This window comes from Mesoplodon mirus (genome assembly GCF_964341445.2).
Source record: "Mesoplodon mirus genome assembly, chromosome: 3".
Taxonomy (NCBI): Eukaryota; Metazoa; Chordata; class Mammalia; order Artiodactyla; family Ziphiidae; genus Mesoplodon; species Mesoplodon mirus.
Window position 1 is genome coordinate 121031813 of NC_138978.1, and position 21532 is coordinate 121053344.

Below are 21532 nucleotides of genomic sequence, written 5' to 3' on the forward strand. Positions count from 1 at the left end.
GTATAAATAAATATATATATATATAAAACTGAATCACCTGAAAGTGACACAACATTGTAAATCAACTATACTTCAATTAAAAATAAAAAGAGGGGCTTCCTTGGTGGTGCAGTGGTTCAGAATCCGCCTGTCAATGAAGGGGACACGGGTTCGAGCTCTGGTCTGGGAAGACCCCACATGCCGCAGAGCAACTAAGCCCGCGAGCCACAACTACTGAAGCCCGCGTGCCTAGAGCCCGTGCTCCTCAACAAGAGAAGCCACCGCAGTGAGAAGCCCGCTCAACGCAACAAAGAGTAGCTCCCGCTCACAGCAACTAGAGGAAGCCCGTGCGCAGCATCGAAAACCCCAATGCAGCCAAACATAAATAAATAAAATAAATAAATTTATTGAAAAAGAGGAAAAAAATCACACAGGAATAACTTTAAAATTTTCCCTCTCAGTATATAATTTGCTCTTATTTCTAAGGAATTTTAAGGGCCTCTTGAAGTCTCAATCCATGTGATTATGGTGAGGTGGAAAGAACATTAACTGATAATTAGGAAATTTATGTTCTGAATTTGGCTCTTCTACATGTATGATTTTGAACAAGTCCCTTCTTCTCTCTGGGCCTGTAAAATTAGGAGGTTGAACTTGATGATCTCAAACGTCCCTTATGGCTACTAATGTCTGGTTCATGAAGCTTGGGAGTTCTGACGCCCTAAAACTCTGCTGGAACCCAAGTGTGCTTCTGTCCCTGCCTTTGGTGCAACAGAGTCCAGGGCCTGGGAGCAGGGGTTGGTGAGCTGGATTTGCTGTGTCTTGCCCTGGTTCCCACCCCTCCTAGAAGAAGGCTGAGCATCTGCTCCGTGCTCTTCTCAGAGGACGCTGATGACCCCAGTGGGCTAGAAGGTGTGATGTCCAGCGTTGATGGCTGCACCCAACTGTACCAGAGGAACTGACAATCTGCCTTCTGTTTTCCCATTAGACCTGTGGATCCTTTGGTGAATAGTCCATGATTTGCAAATGGGGTTTGAAATAGGAGGGTTCTTATAAAATATTTTTATCCTGCAACTCCCTTCCTCCCCTCGGAAGACTCCAAGGTGCCCATCACCCCTTCACCTCAAACAGCGCCCCCCATGGCTTCTACCCACCCAGCCTGGTCCCGAGCTCTGAACTCTTCGGATCACTGGTGTTGACTCTGGCCACCAGAGGGCACTCTTGCAACGTGTAAACCAACAGTTCTCTTCGCGTTGGTGGAGCCTGGGTCCCATCTTTGCCAGAACATCTGGACTTGCTGAAGCCTTTCTTAAGTGATTCTCAACCAGGCACGGTTTCTTCCCCTGGGGGGAACATTTCACCAGGTCTAGAAGAGGAGGCTGGGGGAGGGTGCTACTCGTATCTAGAGGCCAGAGATATACTAAACATCCTGCAATGCATAGGATAGCTCCTCACAGCTAAGAATTTTGCAGCCCAAAATGGCAATAGTGTCGAGGTTGAGAAACTCTGCTCTCCTTGAATCTGTTGTCTAAAACGCAGAGTGCACCACCTGGAAATTTATGTCCTCTGAAGCTGAGCTTTCAGTCTCCTGGGTTCACCTACTCTAAAAAGAAATTTTAGAAAAGTGACCACAAAGCATTTTTCATTGCCTGAAACGTAGGGGTCATAGCAACCATGAACTTCTGAAGAGGAGGAGGGGTCAGGCAGAGGGTACATGGGGGTCCCTGTTATGGGACCCTGTTCCCCGAGGCTGGCCTCTCTGAACAGGACCCAAACCCTATGACAGTGTGATCCAGTTCTTTGTGCCACAGCAGACAACACTAGCTCTTTGTCTCCCCAAACTGGACAGGATGATGGGAAAGCCCCAGGCTGGGTGTTCGTCCTTCTTGTAGGGCTGGGGATGGGCCTGTGACTTTGGGAGCAAGTGAGAAGCAGTTTTCACTATATCTCCTAGGATCTCCTGGGACTGACACTCTGAGGTCCCCTTTTTTGGCATCTGGGGTAAGGGAGGGAGACTGTGATGAAGCCCACTCACAGATCCTTTCTCTTGGCCTATACCCTGCTTGGAAGCCTGGGAGCTGGGTTCCTTGCTCATCTTAACCTTTCTGTGTGGTGAGGGCTTAGCCCTGCCTTACTCTGGGTCTCTCCTTCCCCAGTCCATCCATGAGAACATGTGCCTGCCACAAAGGACTGAGAGGCAGTGAGGTAGCAGAATGAATAGGGAGCTCTGAGAGAGGGATGCACCCCTACTCTTTGGATGAGGGCCAGGGACAAATGATGGACAAAGGGACCTTCTGTGCTTCCTTAGCTTCTGCTCTCCATCATGGGAAGAAAGTGGAGACAAATCCTAAACCTGTAATTGGCAGCCTAGAGATAGGAGAGCAATATGGTTCCATTGCCTTGGCTCCTGGAACATTCTTCTCTTTTGGCCTTTCCTTGGTTGAGCAAAAGACCCCTCTCTATGTGTCCCCTCCTCCCCCAGCCACCTGATGCTTCAGTTGGCTCCCCTTGTCATTCTTTGGACCTGGGGTGCAGAGGGAGAGGGACCCCTTCCAACTCCCTCCTTCATCCCCAGCCCTTAAACTGCTCAGAGGTCCATGGCAGGGATCTGGGGGTCATTCTGTGAAGACCCGTGCTCTGCTCTTAGGTTCCTTCCTTGACGCTGTTTTCTCACTGGCCAGGAAGGCTCCTCAGGCTAAAGTTTCAGCCTTTCTCTCTGGGACATGATGGCAGCAGAAGGGAGGAGAGTGGCTGGCTTGATTCCTACTCTTCCTCCTAACCCCCCCTCCCCCCTTCCCATCAGGAATCTTGGGTGGTGTTTAACTCCATACCAGATCAGAGGGCAGCAGGAACGCAGCAGGGGGTGGTCAGCCAAGAGGGAGGTTTGCCAAGGGCATTTTATTCATGGTCTGCAGTGAAGTATTACAGAGCTGAGGAGGCCCATCCCTCCTGACCCCACTTGCTTGGGTCTTGGGGAAAGGAAGGGACAGGAGCTCCCAGGGTCGCAGAAATCAGAGGGATCGGAGAGAGCTGCACGGAGGGGCAGGAGAGAGAGGGGAGACCTTAGCCTGATGAGGGACAAGGGCCCCAGCGAAGAAAGGAGTTGCCCTGAGACTCGGGGAACAAAACAACTCCTGACCCTTCCCCAACTTAGACTCTTAATTTCCTGTCTCATGTGGGTAGGTATAGGGCCTTTCAAATGATGGAAACCTATGGAAACCTTATTCCCTTTCTCCCTCAAAAAACGTTGAGATTAAGAATGTCTCCTTAATCTGATTAGCAGTTTGGTGGGAGGGGGCACTCTGCCTCAGTTTTCCCCATCCCCACATATGCTTTTTCCCTGCGATGCCCCACATCTCCTTGCGTGCAACTCCGTTCCTTCAGATCGTTCTACAATTTAAAGCTGTTTCCAGCCAGGGGAAGGAGCAAAGCCAGAAGGGAGGTAAATAAGAGGTGAGATGGAGTTTGGGGGACACCCCCCCACACTTCACATCTTCCTCCCCCATTAAGTAGGATCCAAGGGCCACACTGCTTCGAAGTTCTCTGGATTGGGGGTCACAGGACTTTCCTCTACAATGTAGGGTTCCTGCCTCTCTGAGGAGAAGCCCTCCCTGGGATCCATCGTGGGATCAGGCTTTACCTCCAGCCCCTCGGGCCTCAGGCTTGAGAGCCAGAGCCTCTCCCCAGCCCCCTGCGCCAGCCCGGCCAACAGAGGAAGGCCGGGAAAATGCTGGGATGCTGGGGCCCCTGCAGGTCCTGGGAGCAGGGTGTCCGGCATGGAGGACCCTGGGAATTGCTGCCCTGCGGGGACAGGGGGCAAAAAAGGCCCTGAGAGGTGGGGCCAGTCAGAGGGGACAGGGGGTGGCAGGGGAGGGGTGAAGGAGGCAAAACTGGGAGGCTCGTCTTGGGGGCTCCCCAAATGGCAGCAAGGGCTGAGCCGGCAGGGGGCTGGGGTAGAGCCAAGTCCTAGAGAGAGAGAGAGAGAGAGAGAGAGCGAGAGAGAGAGAGAGAGAGAGAGAGAGAGAGAAAGGGTCAGCGAGTCCCCACCGCTGGAGATGTCTCCTTTCTCTGCCCACTTCCCATTTCTTGCTTTTTTTTTTTTTTTTGCGGTACGCGGGCCTCTCACTGCTGTGGCCTCTCCCGTTGCGGAGCACAGGCTCCGGACGTGCAGGCTCAGCGGCCATGGCTCACGGGCCCAGCTGCTCAATGGCATGTGGGATCTTCCCGGACCGGGGCACGAACCCGTGTCCCCTGCATCGGCAAGCGGACTCTCAACCACTGCGCCACCAGGGAAGCCCTCCCATTTCTTTTTGCTCCTGCTTGAAACCTTCTCTCCCCACCTGTGCACCTTCCTTTTTTCTTTGCCTCACATCTTATCGTAAATGTCGTCTCCTCGGGGAAGCCTCTGAGCCTTCCCAGCCTAGGTGAGAGCCCCTGGACTCCCCCCTCATCCTTCCTGGTACTCTCCTCCAGGGCCCGTTGCTCAGAATCAGGAGTCGTTTGTGTGATTATTTGATATCTGTGTTCCCAACACTGTGGTGGCAGGAACTGTGTCTGTTTTATTCTGGATCCTGGGATCCAACCCAGCCTGGCGCGTATTAAGTGCTCAATAAAAATGTGTTGGGTGAATGAATGAGGATATTCTTTGCCATAACTCAATGGATCAATTCTTCACTCTCCTCGTCCCTGCAGCAAAGGACTCTGGTTCTACTCTAGCTGGGCAAAGATCTAGCTGTGTGGCCCTGGGTTTGTCATTTAAATTCTCAGTCCTCGGTTCCTTCATCCATAAACCCCCTGCTCCCAGCTAAGATCAAGCAGCATCATGGGGCCTGCTGAGCTGTGAGGCCAAGCATGTGGGGTGAGCCCCAGCCTTCCCCTTCTCTGGTTGGCTCTGGCCTATAGCTCTCCTCTTCCAAGAAGCCCTCCCTCCTTCCATTCCTTCCAAATCTGCCCTGTTTCCCCAGGATCCTGCAATAGGGACTCCTAGCCTGGGATCTCTGGGGATGATTATATAGAACTTCACACCACTTTCTATAGTTCAAAAAACCTAACTCCAGCTCCACATTTTTTCTTAGCAAGTATCAACCCAAGGTGATGACACCAGCAGGGCTATAGTTAGTAAAAACTGGAAAAACAACTTAGTTATTACTTAATTCATCCGATTTATTTGGTAGGAATAATATTTCTGATGCTGGATCTGTGAAAGGGGAAAATAGTAAAAATGATCCTTCATGAGGAAAAGCGTGGAGACCCCTGCCAGAGTGTACCTTCTCCTAGGTCACTATCCTTTTCTTGGGTCCTTAGATGACGTGAAGACGGCTGTTTTCCCCCAGGAGGGTTGTGTCCCCTGGGGCTCCTGGGGGCAGTGTCCCCCCTCAGGGCCCCACAGCTGAGTAGGCATGTGGAGAAGATGGTTCTAAGAGTCCTCCTACCCCTCCCTGTCCCTTCCCAGCTCTGGTCCTGCAGCTTCTGCCCCTGGTTCAGTAGTCCTGGCCACTCTTCTGCCCAGAAGCAGCTTCCTCTCTTGACACCAAATGCTGTGAGTGAAGGTGGAGTGAAGGGCTGGCACACCCTTCTGGAATCCGGATCCAGAAGTGGGCATGTGGCTGCTACCAGACTCCCAGTGACCTAAAGCTGCTTAGTGTGCCCCAGGACCCAAGCACAGGCAGGGCCTGTGTACCCACAGAGGGCAGGCAGGTGCAAAATACCTCACGCCAAGCGGGGGCTCCCCAGGGAATATTTTTTGATTTCCCCCTCATAGTTTCCCAAAGAGAGCAGCTCTGTGCCCAAGGCATTCCCAGGGTGGGTGTGGGTGGAAGAACAGAGAGGTGTTCAGGTGCTGTCTTGCTCCAGGCTGCCAGACTTGTGGCCCTACGAGTCCTAGCAGGTCTTGGGCTGCCTTACGCCCACAGCCTTGGCTGCGCTCATGAGGACCCAGACCCAGGTGCCGTGCATTCTCTGGGAGGTGGGACCTCTGGGCTCTCAGCTGCGCTTGGGTGGGGTGAGGGCCATGGGTCTTTGTTCCATGAAATTGCCAGAAGTGGAGGGATAGGTCTTGGGCCTCTGCAGAAGAGTCTTGTGTTGGTCAAGTGTCTCTGTGATCTTTTTCACAGAAAATCTGACTTTGCCTCTTCCCAGCTTACAGCCCTGGAAGAACTGGCCTCTGCCTGCATTTTTGCCGTGTCCCCCTCCATCACCATGTGTTGTCACACTGGCTTCCTCCTGGTTCCTCTTTCCTGCCTCAGGACCTTTGCACACCTTATTCTCTCTGCTTGCTATGCTCTCCTCTCTCCCTCTGAACTAAGCTGGCACTGATTTACATTTTGGGTCTCAGCTCAAATGTCACTTTGTCAAGGAAATCTTCCCGGCTGCACCCTGAACTTCCCTGTATCAGTTAGCACAATTATCCTTACTTATCTACTTGTTGGATTATTAACTGAATGTCCACAAAACCCCTCTTGTCTACAAGCTCTATAAAGGCAGTCTTGCTCACATTGGCACCCCTGGCCCTAGGACAGGGCCTGGCACATTCAACAGGAGCCCATGAGCTATATGTTGAAAGAAGAAATGAGTGAATAAGGGAATGAATGGGTGAAGTTTATCTTCCCAATCTCTCTTCAGTTGGGCCTCCTTCTCCACCCATGGCCCTTGCCTTGGTTCTGTCCCCATCGTCCTCTGCGTAGATGATCTTCAAAGCCTCCAACATCAGTTGTATGCCTCTTCCATCCCAAACCCTACATCAACCCAAGTTGTCTTTGCAAAATGAACATCTGGATGTGCCTCTCCCTCTGGGTCCCTCCTGTCCACAGGATCAAGTCCAAGCCCCCTCAGCATGGCTTCAGAGGCCCTCCGTGCCCAGACACCTGTCTGCCTCACCAGCCTCGTCTCTCACCTGCCTCCTTGTCCCCACTCCCATCACGCACCTTACTCTCACCATGTAAGCTATCAGCGGATCTTCGGATTTACTACACACACTAGCAGCTTTTTACTTCACAAATGCTGTTCCCTCTGCCTGGGCATCTTTCTCCATCTTCTTCACCTGCTCAGGTGTAGCCTCCTCCAGGAAGCCCCAACTCATCTGCATTCCCATAGCACCTTGTGCTTCCCTGAATCTCAGCACTGGTCACTGACCATCCTCCCATCTCTGCTCCCCACTGATGTCCGAGCATCTTGAGAGCCATCTTTCATCTCTGGGTCCCCACACTTAGTAAATAGCTGGTGAGCAATAAATGTTTGTTGAATGAATACATGACCTATCATTTGACTCATGCCCCCTCACCTATGTGCTCAATCCAAAGGGTCCTCCCGGGCTTCCCTGGTGGCGCAGTGGTTGAGAGTCTGCCTGCCGATGCAGGGGACACGGGTTCGTGCCCCGGTCCAGGAAGATCCCACATGCCGCGGAGCGCCTGGGCCCGTGAGCCATGGCCGCTGAGCCTGTGCTTCCGGAGCCTGTGCTCCACAACGGGAGTGGCCACAACAGTGAGAGGCCCGCGTACCGCAAAAAAAAAAAAGAAAAGAAAAGAAAAAGGGGTCCTCCCCTCCTCTGCTTAAGATTCCCTGGGCCCTCCCCAGTCCTGAGCACTCACGGTGGACAATGCTGCCGCTTCCCTTCTTGTCCCCAGAGGCCTCTGGTGGTCCTTGAGGGGTCCGCTGTCCAGCCAGCTGCTCTGCCATGGCCCGATGGGTGGACAGCCTGCTATGCAGGAACTGGGGAGTGAGGAGAGCAGGCTCAGGGGTTGAATGGACCCTCCCTGGCACGTATTCCCCAGGATACATTGTTTGTTTTAATGACCGGTCATTAAAATAATGAAATACTCTCAGAATGGTTGTTAAGTCAGCACTGCCCACATGTCCTGGACCCTCCCTTGAGACCCCCTCACCCCCTTCCCTGTGATCCTGGCACAGAAGGAGTTGCCCTCTCTCATAGGCAGGTACTCTACTATAGGGGTCGTTAAATATGTAGGGGTGATTCAGAGTATCACCCTCACCCCCGGGACACTCAGGGACTAGGATGCAGGGGGAGAAGAACATTGAAAGCTGATGGGCCCCTGAGGCAGAGAGGAGGGTTGGGGGCCTCCTGGACAGAGAGGCAGGTTCTGGTGGAGCTCTGGGGACAGGACCAGCTTTCACGCCTACCTCACTCTGTAAACCCATGGGCACCAGGGCTGGTCGAAACAGAGCAGGGGTCCCCAGCAGCACGTGGAGGGAGGGCGGTGCCCGCAACTCCCACAGAGGGTAGTTGACTACGATGAGCTTGCTGAAGTTGAACTTGTAAGTGAACCTCTTGCCTTTGGTCTTGTGCAGGATCCTCTTATTGTAGTAATATCTGGAGATTCCAAGGTTGAGAATAAAGGGTGGGCCCAGTGGCAGGGAGGATGCAGTCAGAGACGCAGCCACATCCCCCGTCCCCAGGCTGCCAAGGCAAACCCCGAGCTGTTCCTGGATAACCAGTGGACATCTTACCATACTCCAGAGCATTTCCCAAGCCTTGGAGGGGCGGGAATCTGACAGGGGTGCCAGAAACCACAGCTCTTTTCTTTGAACTCTGCCCTGTCTGGCCACGTTGACTGCCTCCTCTCACCTGAGGGCCCGGCTCAGCTTGTCATAATTCATCTGTGGTTTGCACTTCCTGCAGCCCCAGAGGCGGGCCACCTCGTCTGGATCCTTGATGACAAACTCCCCGTACTCTCCCTGCTGCCAGGCGATGACATGGCGGAACTCCTCCTTCTGCAGCAGCTCCAGGATGAAGTGCCATAGCTGGATCTGCCGGGAGCCCGGGGATGACTCGGCTTTGTAGGCCCAGTCGGGGAAGGCCAGGCCTGGGGTGGAGAGGGGAGTGAGTGCCATCCCACTGCTCCCGAGGCCTCTGGGGCACTGCTGGAGCACAGCTGGGACACCTGGCGGAGGCTCACCTGAGATCCAGAAGTTACGGGAGGTGATGGCAGGGATGCCCTCAGCCAGGCAGCTGCAGTGCATTGTCCACTCCGGGGGAGCAAGAGCTGTGTCTGCGTCTTGGGGGGAAATGGTCCCCTCTTAGGAGGAAGTGAAAGAAGGCAGGGGAGAAGGAGGTGAAAGAGGAAGGAAAGAGAGGAGAGGGAAGAGACTAGGGGAGGAAAGGGAGACTGAGGCAGGGGAGAAGGGTCTGAGGCAGGAAGCTCCCCCATAGCCAGGCTGGGCCCAGCCTCCCCTGGGGACCTCCTCACTGGCCAGGGGCTGACCCAGGGCTTGGGGCTTGAGGCTGAGCCGCCTTATAGATGGGGAGGAATGCAGAGGGTCCTAGGTCCTGCCGCCGCTGGGGGATTTAGACAATGAGACCTTTTCTCAGGGCTTAACAGGATTGGGGTTTTTCCCAGGAGGAGACAAGTGAAAATGTAAGTAACCGTTGGCTCTTTCTAAACCTTGAGTGCGAGGAGTTGACAGATACACAAACCCACACCTTTATAGTACTTAGAACAATTTTACATTTGAGAAGAGGAGGGATTTTTGTGCGTTTTATTCACTGAGGAGTCGCGAGTGCCTAGCAGAGCGCCTGGCATATCATGGATGTTCAAGAAATGATTGTTGGTAGAATCAGTGAATGGTGATGAATTTATCAAGGGTGTCACTATGTGTTTAATATCTGTCTTCCCCTTCAGAGTGTCAGCTCCCTGTGGTCAGGAACCCTGGCTGTCTTCTTCCCTACTGGCTCCCCGGAACCCATCCTAGCCCAGGGCCTTGTACTCACAGGGACTCTATAAATATTTGTTGAATTAATGAACCATGGGCAAGGAAGATGGAATCTTGTTGGTTCCCAATTTGGCTTGGGGGTGGGATGGGGGTGGGCACTGAGATGGGGGGAAGACTGGGGAACGAGCCCTAGTAAGATAAACTTGCCTGATGCAGGTGAGGGGAGGAGAGGAAATGGCGCGAAAAGCTGACTTCTACCGTCACTAGTGCAAGGTGAACTGATAGGCCAGGGGATGAGGAGGGATGGGAGAATGAGAGGCCTGCTCCTGGGGCTGGGCCCGGGCGCAGCGGACTACTCGCGCACAGGGGACTGGCTCACACCACCTGGGCTCTGGGTTTCCATCTCTGATGCAGTTGGCATGAGGCGAGTGCTGTTCTCAACCAGAACTTATTAGGCCGTCCTGTCTGGAGGCACGTGAGGGCTTATCCGGAGTAGCCTCCACACTTTCCAGATGAGGCTCAGAGAGGGAAAGCGACTTGACAATGGTGTATGGTCGTCCCACCCTCCATTCCTAATCCACGGCACTTTCTCATATACCGTGCTGCCTTAAGACTTGAAACAAATGATCTGTAGCAGTGCTTCTCAAACTCTAATGTGTGTAAGAGTCACCTGAGGATCTCTTTAAAATGCAGATTCTAATTCAGTGGGACTTGGTGGAACCTAAGATTCTGCATTTCTAACAAGCTCCTAGGTGACGCCAGTACTGCTGGAACATGGGCTGTACTTTGAGTAGCAGGAATCCATGGGAAACAGCATTAAGGGGCTGTGGGTGTTGGAAAGTCAAAGAATCCCAAGGAATCCCAAGAACAAGGTCCTACTGTATAGCACAGGGAACTATATTCAATATCGTGTGATAAACCACATGGAAAAGAATATGAAAAAGAATGCATATATATGCATAACTGAATCACTTTGCTGTACAGCAGCAATTAACACAACATTGTAAATCAGCTATACTTCAATAAAATTAAATTAAATTAAATTAAAAAGTCAAGGACTTCCAGCCCTGCCCTCCTTCCCCCCACACTAAGAGGTCACTGGGTCTCTTGCTCTCCTTTTCCCAAGGAACACTCAGCCCCAGGTGGGCCAGTGGACAAACCTACAGCCTGTTGGGGGCTGGTGTGTACAGGGGTACCCAATCTGGCCCCAGCAGAGAGCACCTCTGGAAATTAAGGCAGACAGGGCTATGAGTAGGTCCGTGCCCACTCTGAATCTGGGTGAATAGGTTTTCCCACCCATCCATCTGTCTCTAAACTGATAGCTGATATTCTGGAATCTTTTCTCCTTCCTTTCCTCCCCTGAAGCAGATGCCCCTACTCCTCTCCCACCTTCCTTTCCTGCTCTGTCCATTGGGAAGTTCCTCCTTTGTCTAACCTCCAGATGATTGGGATGTCTCCTGCCTCACCTTAGGAAAATGGGTGGGGAAATAGGGGGTGCAGAGGTTCCAAAGGAGGACTGTTCCTTGGAGGAAGCAGATAGAATACCTAGGGCTGCGGTGCCTCCTGCTGGATCTGATGATGTTTCCTGGTCTGGAGGGTTTGAGACCTCAGGGTAGATTTAGGATCTGGCAAGAAGAGAACAATAAACCCACCGCAGAGCAGACACTCAGGGCACTCTGCGCTGTGCTGAGAAGTTGACACACCCTGAACCTCACAGGAAGTATCAGATGAGATGGAGCTCAGAGGGGCTGACTAACTTCTCTAAGGTCACACAGCTCTTAAGTGAAAGAGTGGAAAGCAAGAACTTAATACAAAATACAAAATTTATAATATTCAGCCACCTAGGTAGGCTACCAAACCCTCTCTCCTGCTCCCTCAAAGAACAAAATCTAAAATTTGAAGACAAAGTGGGTCAAACCCCAGGTTTCCTGAATGCTGCAGCTTCCTCCTTGGCCTCTCCCATGTTTGTGAGAGTCCTTCCTGGATCCTCACGTGTCTGAGGAGCTTGCTGGTTCTGGATGTGGAAATCCTCACCGTCGGTAAGTCCTGCCAAATATCTGCTCTCAAGTCCGTCCTTTTCTGCTGGAGCCCCTGAGCTGGCCATGGGGAACCCTCAGAGAGGAGCAGATTTTAGTTCTACCTTTACATCCAAGAATTGCTCTGGCTGTTTAATCTTAACTCCTTGTGCTTCATTTTAACCCACACTCTGGTGGCAGTGCTCCCTAAGGCTGGGAGAGGTGATCCCACTCTGTCCCACTACCCTCATCTCCCAGCTCCCTCCCTCTTGTGCTGGAGCTTGGGGCTCTCTAATAGGCTCTGAACAGCCCCACCAGGCCCTACTGCAGGATCAGTGCAGTGGCCTAAGAGGACAAGTATTGAGAACCATAAATCACAAAGGATCATAACCCAATCTTGAATGATCAGAGAGCCTGCCCTTAAGAGCTTTGTGTTTCTTGAAGTGTTATAGTAGCGAGCAATTATTATTGTCATCATCACCATCATTCTGATTACTATTAATAGGATTAATCCCCTTGGCCCACACGAGCGCTCATTACAACACATGTAGGTTTTAGGTAATTATCGCTATTGCGATAATGATGATAAAAAAGAGAGCCTTAACCTAGATGTTGGAGTCAAAGGAAATGTCCCAAGCAGATTTTACGTTTTTAAGAGTTTAGTTAATATGAGCTGGGCCCCTATCATGAACCCAGCATTGGGCTTGACTTTTTTTCTTTTCTTCCTTTTTTTTTTTTTTTTTTGTGGTACGCGTGCCTCTCACTGCTGTGGCCTCTCCGTTGCAGAGCACAGGCTCTGGACGCGCAGGCTCAGCAGCCATGGCTCACGGGCCCCGCCGCCCCGCGGCATGTGGGATCTTCCCGGACCGGGGCACGAACCCGCGTCCCCTGCATCGGCAGGCGGACTCTCAACCACTGTGCCACCAGGGAAGCCCTGACTTTTTTTTCTTATGTTACTTCATTGAATCTTCACAACCCTTCGTGGTGGGTATTATTATTTCTGTTTTGCAAGCTGAGGAAATCGAGGTTCAAAAGATTAGAAGACTTGCATAAGATCCCAGGGCAAGTGGTGGAGCCGGATGCAAACAGGTCTGACTCCAGGCTCTGAGCTATAATTAGTCAATCAGGGCAGAAAAGTTGAGGATGAAACTTGGGAGCAGAGGCAAGGCTGGCAGGAGGCCCTGGGTCCTGAAGGAGGTGCTCCAGTCTAAACATGAGAGGTGGGCTCTTGGCCAGAAAAGTGATCCACAGTGGGTGTCGGGGTGAAGCCAGAGGACCATCAGATGGGCAGAGTGGAATACAGAGAGGTGAGGAAGACAGGAACACACCCGGGATAAACAAAGGTCAGAGCTCAAGACAAGGCTGCCTCTCTGCAAAGTAGAAACTTGCATCAAAAGTCACTTTGTCGTTGGCCCTTCTAAGCTGCTAAAGTGGATTGTCCCCATAATCTGATTGATTGGACACAGCGAAGCCTTCTCAGTGACTGCTTGATCGATGAGTGGGAAAACGGACTGTTTATAAATTCAAAGGCGGCCAAAAAGAGGGCAAGAGGGTCGGCGAGGAAGAGAGTGAGTCAGAGAGAACGAGACAAAGAAATAGCATGGCGGAAATCGGGGATGCTGTGGACACAAGTGAGGTTCAGATACAGCCCTGGGAGACTGAAAGATCAGAGTGGAGAAACCAGCCCCGAGGGGCAATGAGGGAAACACAGAGATGGCAGTCTGGGGGGATGTGTGTGTAATATTTTCTGCTTGTTAGCTTTGAGCAAACCGCTTATCCCCGCCCCGCCTCCGGCCAAATCCCCATTCTGATTAGAAGCCACTGGTCTCTCCCCTTGATCTCAACCCCAAGTGGAGAGTGGTTAGTTCTGAGACCTCCCTTAATGCTATTAGCGAAAGCGGCTTAGGAGGGAGAGCAAGACCAGCTGGGGGCCTCGGAAGGGCCTAGCCAACACCTTTTCCCTTGGGGAATTTGGGGGAGGGGCAAGGATTGATGTCCTTCTTCACCAAGGGCATCTTGTCCCTTCTTCTGCCAAACCCAGACAGCCTAGGGCAGAGAGGAGCCCTTCTGGATGCTCCCTGGCTGGGAATCTGGCCAGCTAAACCCCATCTCCGTCCCGCAGCCTCAGCTCTTCCTCCCATCAGCCCACACCTGGGGAACCGCCTCCCTCTCTGCCACTGCCCCAGCAGGGTCCACCCTACTTCCCCTGAACCCCTCCTTCCTCCTCCTCAGCCCTGAGCCCCCTCTCCAGGCTCCCTCTCAACCTGCTCCCATTGCCAGTGCCCCCCCTCATTGGGTCTCAGCTCTTTACCTCCTCCTCACCCCACCCCCACCCCTCCAGCCCCTTGCAGACTTGTCTCTGGCTCTTGTCTCCGTGGTCCCTGGGGGCCGTGGGATTTAAAAGGTTTGTGTTACTCCATGGAGTCGAAATCCAAACCCAGACAGCCCCACGCTCCACCCCCAGACCTGGCAGGAAGGGCAGTTAAAAGTCATGGGGAAAGTCACAGGCCCCCCAAGGACCCAGGGGTTGGGGAATGGGAATTGGGGTGTCAGGAGACCAGCTTCCAGCCTCACACCCACTGCTCCCTTGGTCTGGTCCCTCCAAGTCTCTGTTTCACTTTGTTTGACCTTTAATCTTCAACTGTTTCCTCCTTCCTTACAGTTTCTCTCCTCTCCCCTCTCAAGTCTCATTCTTCCTTGTTTCCACTTCCTGTCTACCAGGCTTCTCTTGTCTTACTTCCCTAGCTCCTTTCGCTTTCTTTTTTCTCTGTTGTCCATCCTTTTCTGTCTCAGTTTCCCTTGGTCTCTCCATTCCTGTCTTTACGTCTTATGTCTACAGATCATACTGTCTCCTTTCTACAATCAAGTGATCTGTCTGTCTTGCCTCCCCCTGTGCCCGTTTTCCTCCTTAGAGGGTGTCCCTGCCTCACCACCTCTCACCCAGCCTGCCCTCTGTTGTGCTGTCTCTGTCACTGTCTCTCTTGGTCACTTTCTGTCTTACCTCTTTCTGTCTCTCTCCTGCCCTCCTGTCTCTCACCTGTGCTTCAGAGATGGAAACTAAAACCCAGGCCCCCAGCTTCCCGACCCAGGCTCCTCCAGTGCCCCTGCCCTCCCCCCAGCCCTCCAGTGGCCCCTTGCCCTCTCTCCCAGCACAAACTCAGTGTCGGTTCCTCTCATCTCATTCCCATCAGCTGGGCCCCAGGGGATCTCCCTGACTGGACACCCCCCCCCGATCCTTCCCTTCATCTCCCCACCCAGGGGACAAGAAATCCCCTCCAGTAGGTGGCTGAGGAGTCTGGCCAGCCCGAGGAAGTGAAAGCTCCCAGCCAAGTGCTGAGCTGGGATGAGCCAGCAGGCCTGTCTGGGGCTGAGTAACAGGGACGAGGAATGCAGCAGGCAGGGGCCTCCCAGGGCGCTCTCACCAGCTGGGGGCCTCTAACACTGTCTCACTCAGTCGCCAGCCCTCAGTGCCATGTCCGCTTCCAGCTTCCGCCTCAACCCTGGCCCTCATACCCAATCTTTCCATGAACCCTGACTTCAACTTCCACTAAGCGCCAAACCCAGCTCGAGACTCCATCCATGTGCCCTGGACTCTCTCCCCACGGGGCCCCGCTGCCCTCGAGCAGGGCCAGAAAGGGGTTGGAGGTGGAGTGGCAGTGGCCACTGGGAAGGACTTCTTCCTAGTCCTTGTCTTGTCTGTTGGGAAGAGGAGTAAGACCTCTCTCTGCCATAGGAGCTTCACTGTCTGTGCCTCTCCAGCCTCACACAGCCCACCTCAGCCCCAGCTGTCACAGGGGTGCGCCTGACACGGGGCACCCAAGCTCTTAGATTTCAGGCTTCTTGGACCTCGTTCTTTGGGAAGAAGCCAGGAGTCTGAGGAAGTGAGGGAAGCGGATGCATGGGGCAGAATCCCTTCACTCCATCAGAGATGTCACTTCATCCCAGCCTGGCTCAGGTGGGAGGACAACCTTAACTCTGCCCCCCCTGGGACCACCTCCTACTCCTTCCCATGCCCACGCTGTGATGCCCACGCCCTCAGTGTCAGTCCTCCCCCACCACCCTTCAACCTGGCCACACGGATGGCAGCAATGAGCTCTCTGAGCTGCTGAACTCCCTGTAGGTACAGACAACAGGGCACGGGGATGGCTGAGACTCTCATTCATTCAGCCCCAAGAGCCTGACTTGGCCCCATTTATCCCAGGAGTCTTCTCTGCCCCAGTGAGCCGACATCTGACCCCAGCTATGCCCCATCTGGGAAGAAGAGCCAGGTGCCATGCCAGACCTGCTGTCTTTCCGGGGTCCCCGCCTCTCTCTGCCCTGACTGCCCTACACCTGCCTCTGTGCTGTCCCACACCTGGATGGAAGAGCCTGGCCCCTCCTAGGCGGCTTCAGTGTGGTCCTTAGGCTCTCATTTTCACCCCGTGCCTGTGTCTCCTTTCTTTTCCTCTTCCCAGTTGCTCTGCGACTGGCTCCACAGCTGGGCTAGGGTGGGGGAGGAGAAAGGCTGTCCCTCTGGCCAGCCCCAGCGGCAGACCTGCCAACAGAGCCCCTTACCTTGGTGCAGCAGCTTCTCCGGGCTCAGTCCAGCGGCTCCTTCTGGCGCACTCCTCGCCCAGCGACCCCTCGCTCTTCACACGCTGAGTTAGGGTTACTTAAAATGAGAGCAGGATCTCCAAGCTCCCAGGGGAGCTGATGTGGTTTTCAGACAATAGCATTAACCCTTCGGGGGCCAGTGGCACCACGGCCCTGAGCCCCCTCCACCTCTGTGGGCGGGTAGGGTGGGAGGGAGGGTCTTCCACTGGGTCCTTTGCATTCAGAGCCTTCCTCTGGGGCAGATGGTTCCTGAAACATCTGACCAACAGGGAGACTGGTGAGAGGGCTACACCTGCTTCAGTTTTAGGAAAAGGGACACTGAACTGCTGGGAAGTCCTTCCAGCTGTCTACCCTTCCCACTATAAGTCAGCCCTACTCTCATAGAACGTCCTGTGGAGATGAGTCCAGGCCTGGACAAGAACCCCCTCTTCATAACCTCTGACTCTTAACACTACCTCACTCCCTGTTTTCCCCTCGGAGTCCCAGGTCCCACCTCCGCTCGCATACTGGTTTTGAACCCTCATAATCTGTAAATTTCCTCTTAGTCTCAAGTACTAAAATGAAACTAATAATTTACCCAGTCACCTTTTCTCTAAGGTTTTTAAAGCACTTATTATGTCTCTTTCCTCTTAGGGCTCCAGAAAACAGATTTTTCCTTTTCTTTATAAATACTACTCAAAGTTAGACAGGAAGAAGAACTGCCAACTAAGTCATAAACCAGACAGGAGAAAGTAACTGCAGGGGCATCAGATACCCTGCTAAATAAATAGCAGGAACAAGATAAGGTGGTAAGATTCCAGAATACACTGGGGAGGGCATGGAGGATTTAGGTAACTGACCTCAGGGGAAACTAAAGGAGAGAGGATGTCAAAGACCAGAGCCTCCGTTTTTAACGTTCTGGGGACCAAGGGACCCTGGAACCTGTTGGGCCTGCGTCCAATCTCCCCAATCCCTAGTGGGGAGGAAAAGATTGATGGCTGTCATTGGGGAATCAATATGATTTTCTTTTTTTTTTTTTTTCTCCTTGACTCTGGGAGGCCAAGTTTCTCTCTCCCCCACTACTCCCCCATCATTACACAGCCCCTCCCAGCCTTGAGCTGATCGAGATGGGAATGGAGGGCCATGGAATTAAATTCTGGGGGTTGTTTTCTGGTTAAATCAACCGAAGCTAACATGATGGAAAGGTGAGAGAGAGAGGCTGATTGCTGGAAGAGACAGGAGCTAGGGGCCACGAAGAGAGGGTCCTTGTTGGGGGAGAGGCAGGAGGACCGGGCTCCGAGCCCATCGAGGGCAAAAAGGAAAGAGGTTACAAAGGGAGGGATGGTCCAGAACACTGTTCCGGGGAGTTGGATGCAGGGAGAAGGGAGAAATATTAGCCAGGACGAGGCAAACTGGATCTCCATAGAGGACAGAGAGCTGTAGCCAGGAAGACTGAGGTTAGTGCCAAGACGTGTTACCCCAGGCATCTCTCTCAGATGTCACTGGTGTTTTCTCACTTGAAGAGCTGGCTCTGCCTGTTGCTCACCTTCACCCCATCCCATTTCCTTCATTTAAGGATTTAGGACCATTTGAGTTCAGAGCAGGAAGATGCCAAGGCCAAGGAGAGGATTCTGGGGAGGTAGAGCCATTCCGTCCTCCCCCTCCCCCATGAAGGCCCCATTGGAAGAGCAGATTGTGGCACAATCTTTAGTGGGAGAACTGGGGCCTACACGGTGGGCCTGGACTCCACAGGCTCTCCTGGGAGGGTGACATCTGACAGGCCTCCAGGGAGGGAAGCTCAAGGCTCTTCTGCTGTCCCACTTCCTGACACTGTCCCAACTCCCAGGAAAGTCCCTCACATTGCTAACTTCAAGTCCTTGTGAGAACCAGAGCAGCTGCTTCTGAGACTATTAGGGTTTCACCTTTTCTCTTCTGCTGCTCCACACGCTGTCCCTGCCCACTTCCTCTCACATGCCTGTAAGCCTGGTCACAGCAGTCCCCCCGCCGCCGCCCCTACCCTTTCTGTACAATTCACGTTTTGATTGCTGGCCCTTGTAGGGGAGGCTCGGTTTGGGATTAGGAAGCTGGGCACTTGGCACAGACATTGGCTTCTAGGGTGGGACCCTGAGCCTCTCTGTTTCTTCCCTGAGACACAGGCAAATGTCCTAGTGCCCTTTGGGGAGGCGAGGTCTCCTGACCAAATCCAGCCCTTTCCTTTGCTCTTTTGAGCATCTCTGTGTGCATCCGGTGCCTGGTGCGGTGCCTGGACACGAGGCTGCTCTACAGATGATCGCCGAGTGAATAAACCAAAAGGTACCCGGCCAGCTCCCCACACTCTAGCTAATCCAACTATGCTAAATTGCAACAGGAAGCCTCAGCATTTTAAACTGCCTTCAAACCCACAACTTCGTATCTAGTAACTGTACCTGGCCTGATGCAGCCCCCTAAACAACGCTGACACAGTAATGGGGCCCATTGCTGGGGGGGTGGAGACCCCATCCCTGTCTGGGGACAGGAGTCAACAAGAGGCAACCCTTCCCACTTTGTGGCTTAGAGCTGGCTCTGGGTATCTCCCAGGGTCACTTGGAGAGGAGTCTCTCAGGACTGATCGGGGTGCAGGGCGGGGCTGGGAGGAGCCCCTCTCCTCAGCTCCCCTGCCAGCCCCCAGGGTGTGATGGCACAGACTCAGGCGCGCAGACTGCTTTCACAGCAGCAAAGCCAAGGGTGCTCTATCTGAGCTGCAAGTAGACTTTTCCTGTTGTAGTTAGGGACTTTTTTTCATACTTGAGTAACCAGCATGATAGGCTAAATTCCCAGTCTATCGACACTGTCTGACATACTTTGTATCAAGACCTCACCACCCTGAATGGGTCCTCTCAGGTCTCACTTGTGCCTTCTTTACCATCTGACATTAACATGGGCAGGACCAAAGACCCACAGATGGGAGATCAGGCCCTGGGGAGGGTTTCTCCAGGCACTGTAGGGGGTGAGGGGCTTGCCAGGTGCGGTAGAGATGAGGAGCTGGTGCTATCTCCTCCCCGAGGAACAGGGAGAGGGAAAAGAAAAAGACTTCCTCACTCTCTCCTTGTTCTTCTGCCAGGATCTGGCCTGGGGTTGTGGCAGCCAGTGGAATGAATGAAGATGGGGGACTTGGCTGGTTCCAGGAAGGTCCGTCTGGCCAGTCCAGGTGTGACAGAAGGAGACTATCCCTTGATAAGCACTCCTTGCCAGCTGTTGGTGAAAGAGGGATGGTTCCCACTGCCTCATTCCCGTGAATCCCCCATCGCTCCCCAAGACTGGGTGGGGCCCAGTGCACCCCCATGGGGAAGTGATGGTGACTGAGACTGGACCCAGAGGAGGGAGGAAAGAGGAAGTGAGGGGAGGGAAAAGGGACACCCCTGAATGGAGGGATAAGGTCCTTAGGTGGCCGGAAAGGGGGGAAAGAAAAGGAGGTGCCGGGGAAGCTTTTGGAATCAGACTCAGGGAGACAAAGAAGAGGCCGAAGGAGAGGAAGAGGAGGAGAGGGAGTTGATGAGGCAGAGGGAGGAGGTGAGGCTGGGGATGCGGGAGGAGGCGGGGCTGAGGCAGCCTGGGATGCAGCTTCAGGATGCGGGATGCAGGGGTAGGGGAGGGGAGCCGCGGGTGAGTGAGTGCAGCCGGGGGCTGTGGTGTTGGTGGCAACTCTTCATGTCCCATTAGTGGCAATGGAAGGTGACACGCGGGGATCGATACCAATCGAGGCAACAGACTCCCAGTAATAAACCCATTTCACTCACACTTCTCCACCCCCAAGAGAGGGAGCCAGGGCTTCCCACGCCCGACCCCCTCTCCATAGAGGCTGCTCTCAGAGCTGTCCCCAGCCCTGGCACCGGCGCGGGGGCAGGGCCCGCCAGGCAGAGGGAGTCTTCAGCAGGGTGGGGGGGTGTGCTCTCTCTATCTGGTTCTGTGAGCCTCAGGCTGGGGTCCCCTGAGACCTTCAGGCTGGGCCCACCTTCTCCTCTGGGGGCGAGGTGGAGCCCAGCCAACATCCCCAATCCTGTGAGCATTTCCAAGGCAGAACAGGGAAAAGCTCTGGAATTTGTGGATTGGCTCAGTCTGTGGGCACAGGTGAAGGCATCTTTGTGCTCCTGGGTCGTATTCATGCCTCTGTGTGGGCGTCTGAATGTGTGTCTGTGTGTCTCTGAGGAGTCATAAAATGAGCGTCTCTCTGTGGATGTCTGTCTGTATGACCGTGTGTTTTTGTGCGTAGGTGTTTGTGTCAGTTTTTGTGTTTCCGCTGTGCATTGTTGGTGTACTGTGCGTGCCTATGTGTGTCCACACACACCTGTCTCGAGGAATGCGGGTGTGAGGCGGGGTTTGTCTGTGTGTGAATCTGAATGCGGGTGTCGGTGTTTCTGTGGGTGTCTGCTTCTGGATGTGTGGGTTGTGTTTTTGTTTTGGAGACTGTTTATGGATATCTCTGTGTATATGTGTGTGTGTGTGTGTGTGTCTGTCTGTCTGTCTTTGTCTCTGTGGACATGTGGGAAAATGCTGCTGGCCTCTTCGTATTTGTACTCAGACCCTGCTCCCATCTGGCTTCTCGAACTGGGCCTCATGTAGTATCCTACCTTCCAGGTAGGGTGCCCCACTGTCCCTGGGACAGAGAGGTTCCCCCAAACACAGGACTTTTAGAACTAAAACTGGGACAGTCTCAGGCAAAACGGGACAGTTGGTCACTCTTCTTCCAAGCCTGGATACAAGGAGGCCAAAGTGAATGAATGCAGGTGTCAAGGAAGGAAGGATGAGAGAAAGATGGGGCGTGGAGAGCTGAGGGAGAAGCTGGAAAGGTTGAGGCATTTGAATGGAAGAGGAACCTAGGAAGAAAAAAACAAACGCTGTGGGAGCAGCAGGAGGTATGTTGGTTAGACTCAAGGAGGAACTTCCCCAGAGCACAGAGATGGGACTCTGGAAATTAAGATGAGAAGGAACAAGGATCAGTTGCCCTCTGCTCTGGAAATCTCTGGTGAAGAGTTGGGTTGGGCTCTGTGGAGGACATTGGCAGAGAGTGATGGTGCTTGCCAGCTCATGGCAGGTAGGATGTAGCCAGATGGACACTGTGGGGCTCCCACCCTCCTGCACACCCCCCACTGCTTCCTCTGGCTCCTCACTGGGTGGGATGAGTTCGTGGGGCTCAGAGATGGGACCCCCCGCCCCCAGCGCAGATGGTGTCTGGATGCCCTGCTTTGAGTCCTTCCCTCTCCCCACCTGATGGGCTCCCTTCCTCAAAGGGGACAGAGTGAGCCTGCAAGGCCCTGGGTGGTGTG

At 53.5% G+C, this 21532-nt stretch overlaps 1 protein-coding gene across 1 annotated transcript; it reads right to left on the minus strand.

Moving 5' to 3' along the window:
• Nucleotides 1–3481: 3481 nt before the first annotated feature.
• Nucleotides 3482–8952, minus strand: ETV3L (ETS variant transcription factor 3 like; the record flags this gene model as incomplete). The annotated part of the gene is made up of 5 exons (XM_082612198.1): nucleotides 3482–3942; nucleotides 7563–7683; nucleotides 8113–8302; nucleotides 8558–8795; nucleotides 8889–8952. 5 exons carry the CDS (start codon nucleotides 8950–8952, stop codon nucleotides 3482–3484), a joined length of 1074 nt encoding a protein of 357 aa, XP_082468324.1.
• Between the last annotated feature and the right edge of the window lie 12580 nt (nucleotides 8953–21532).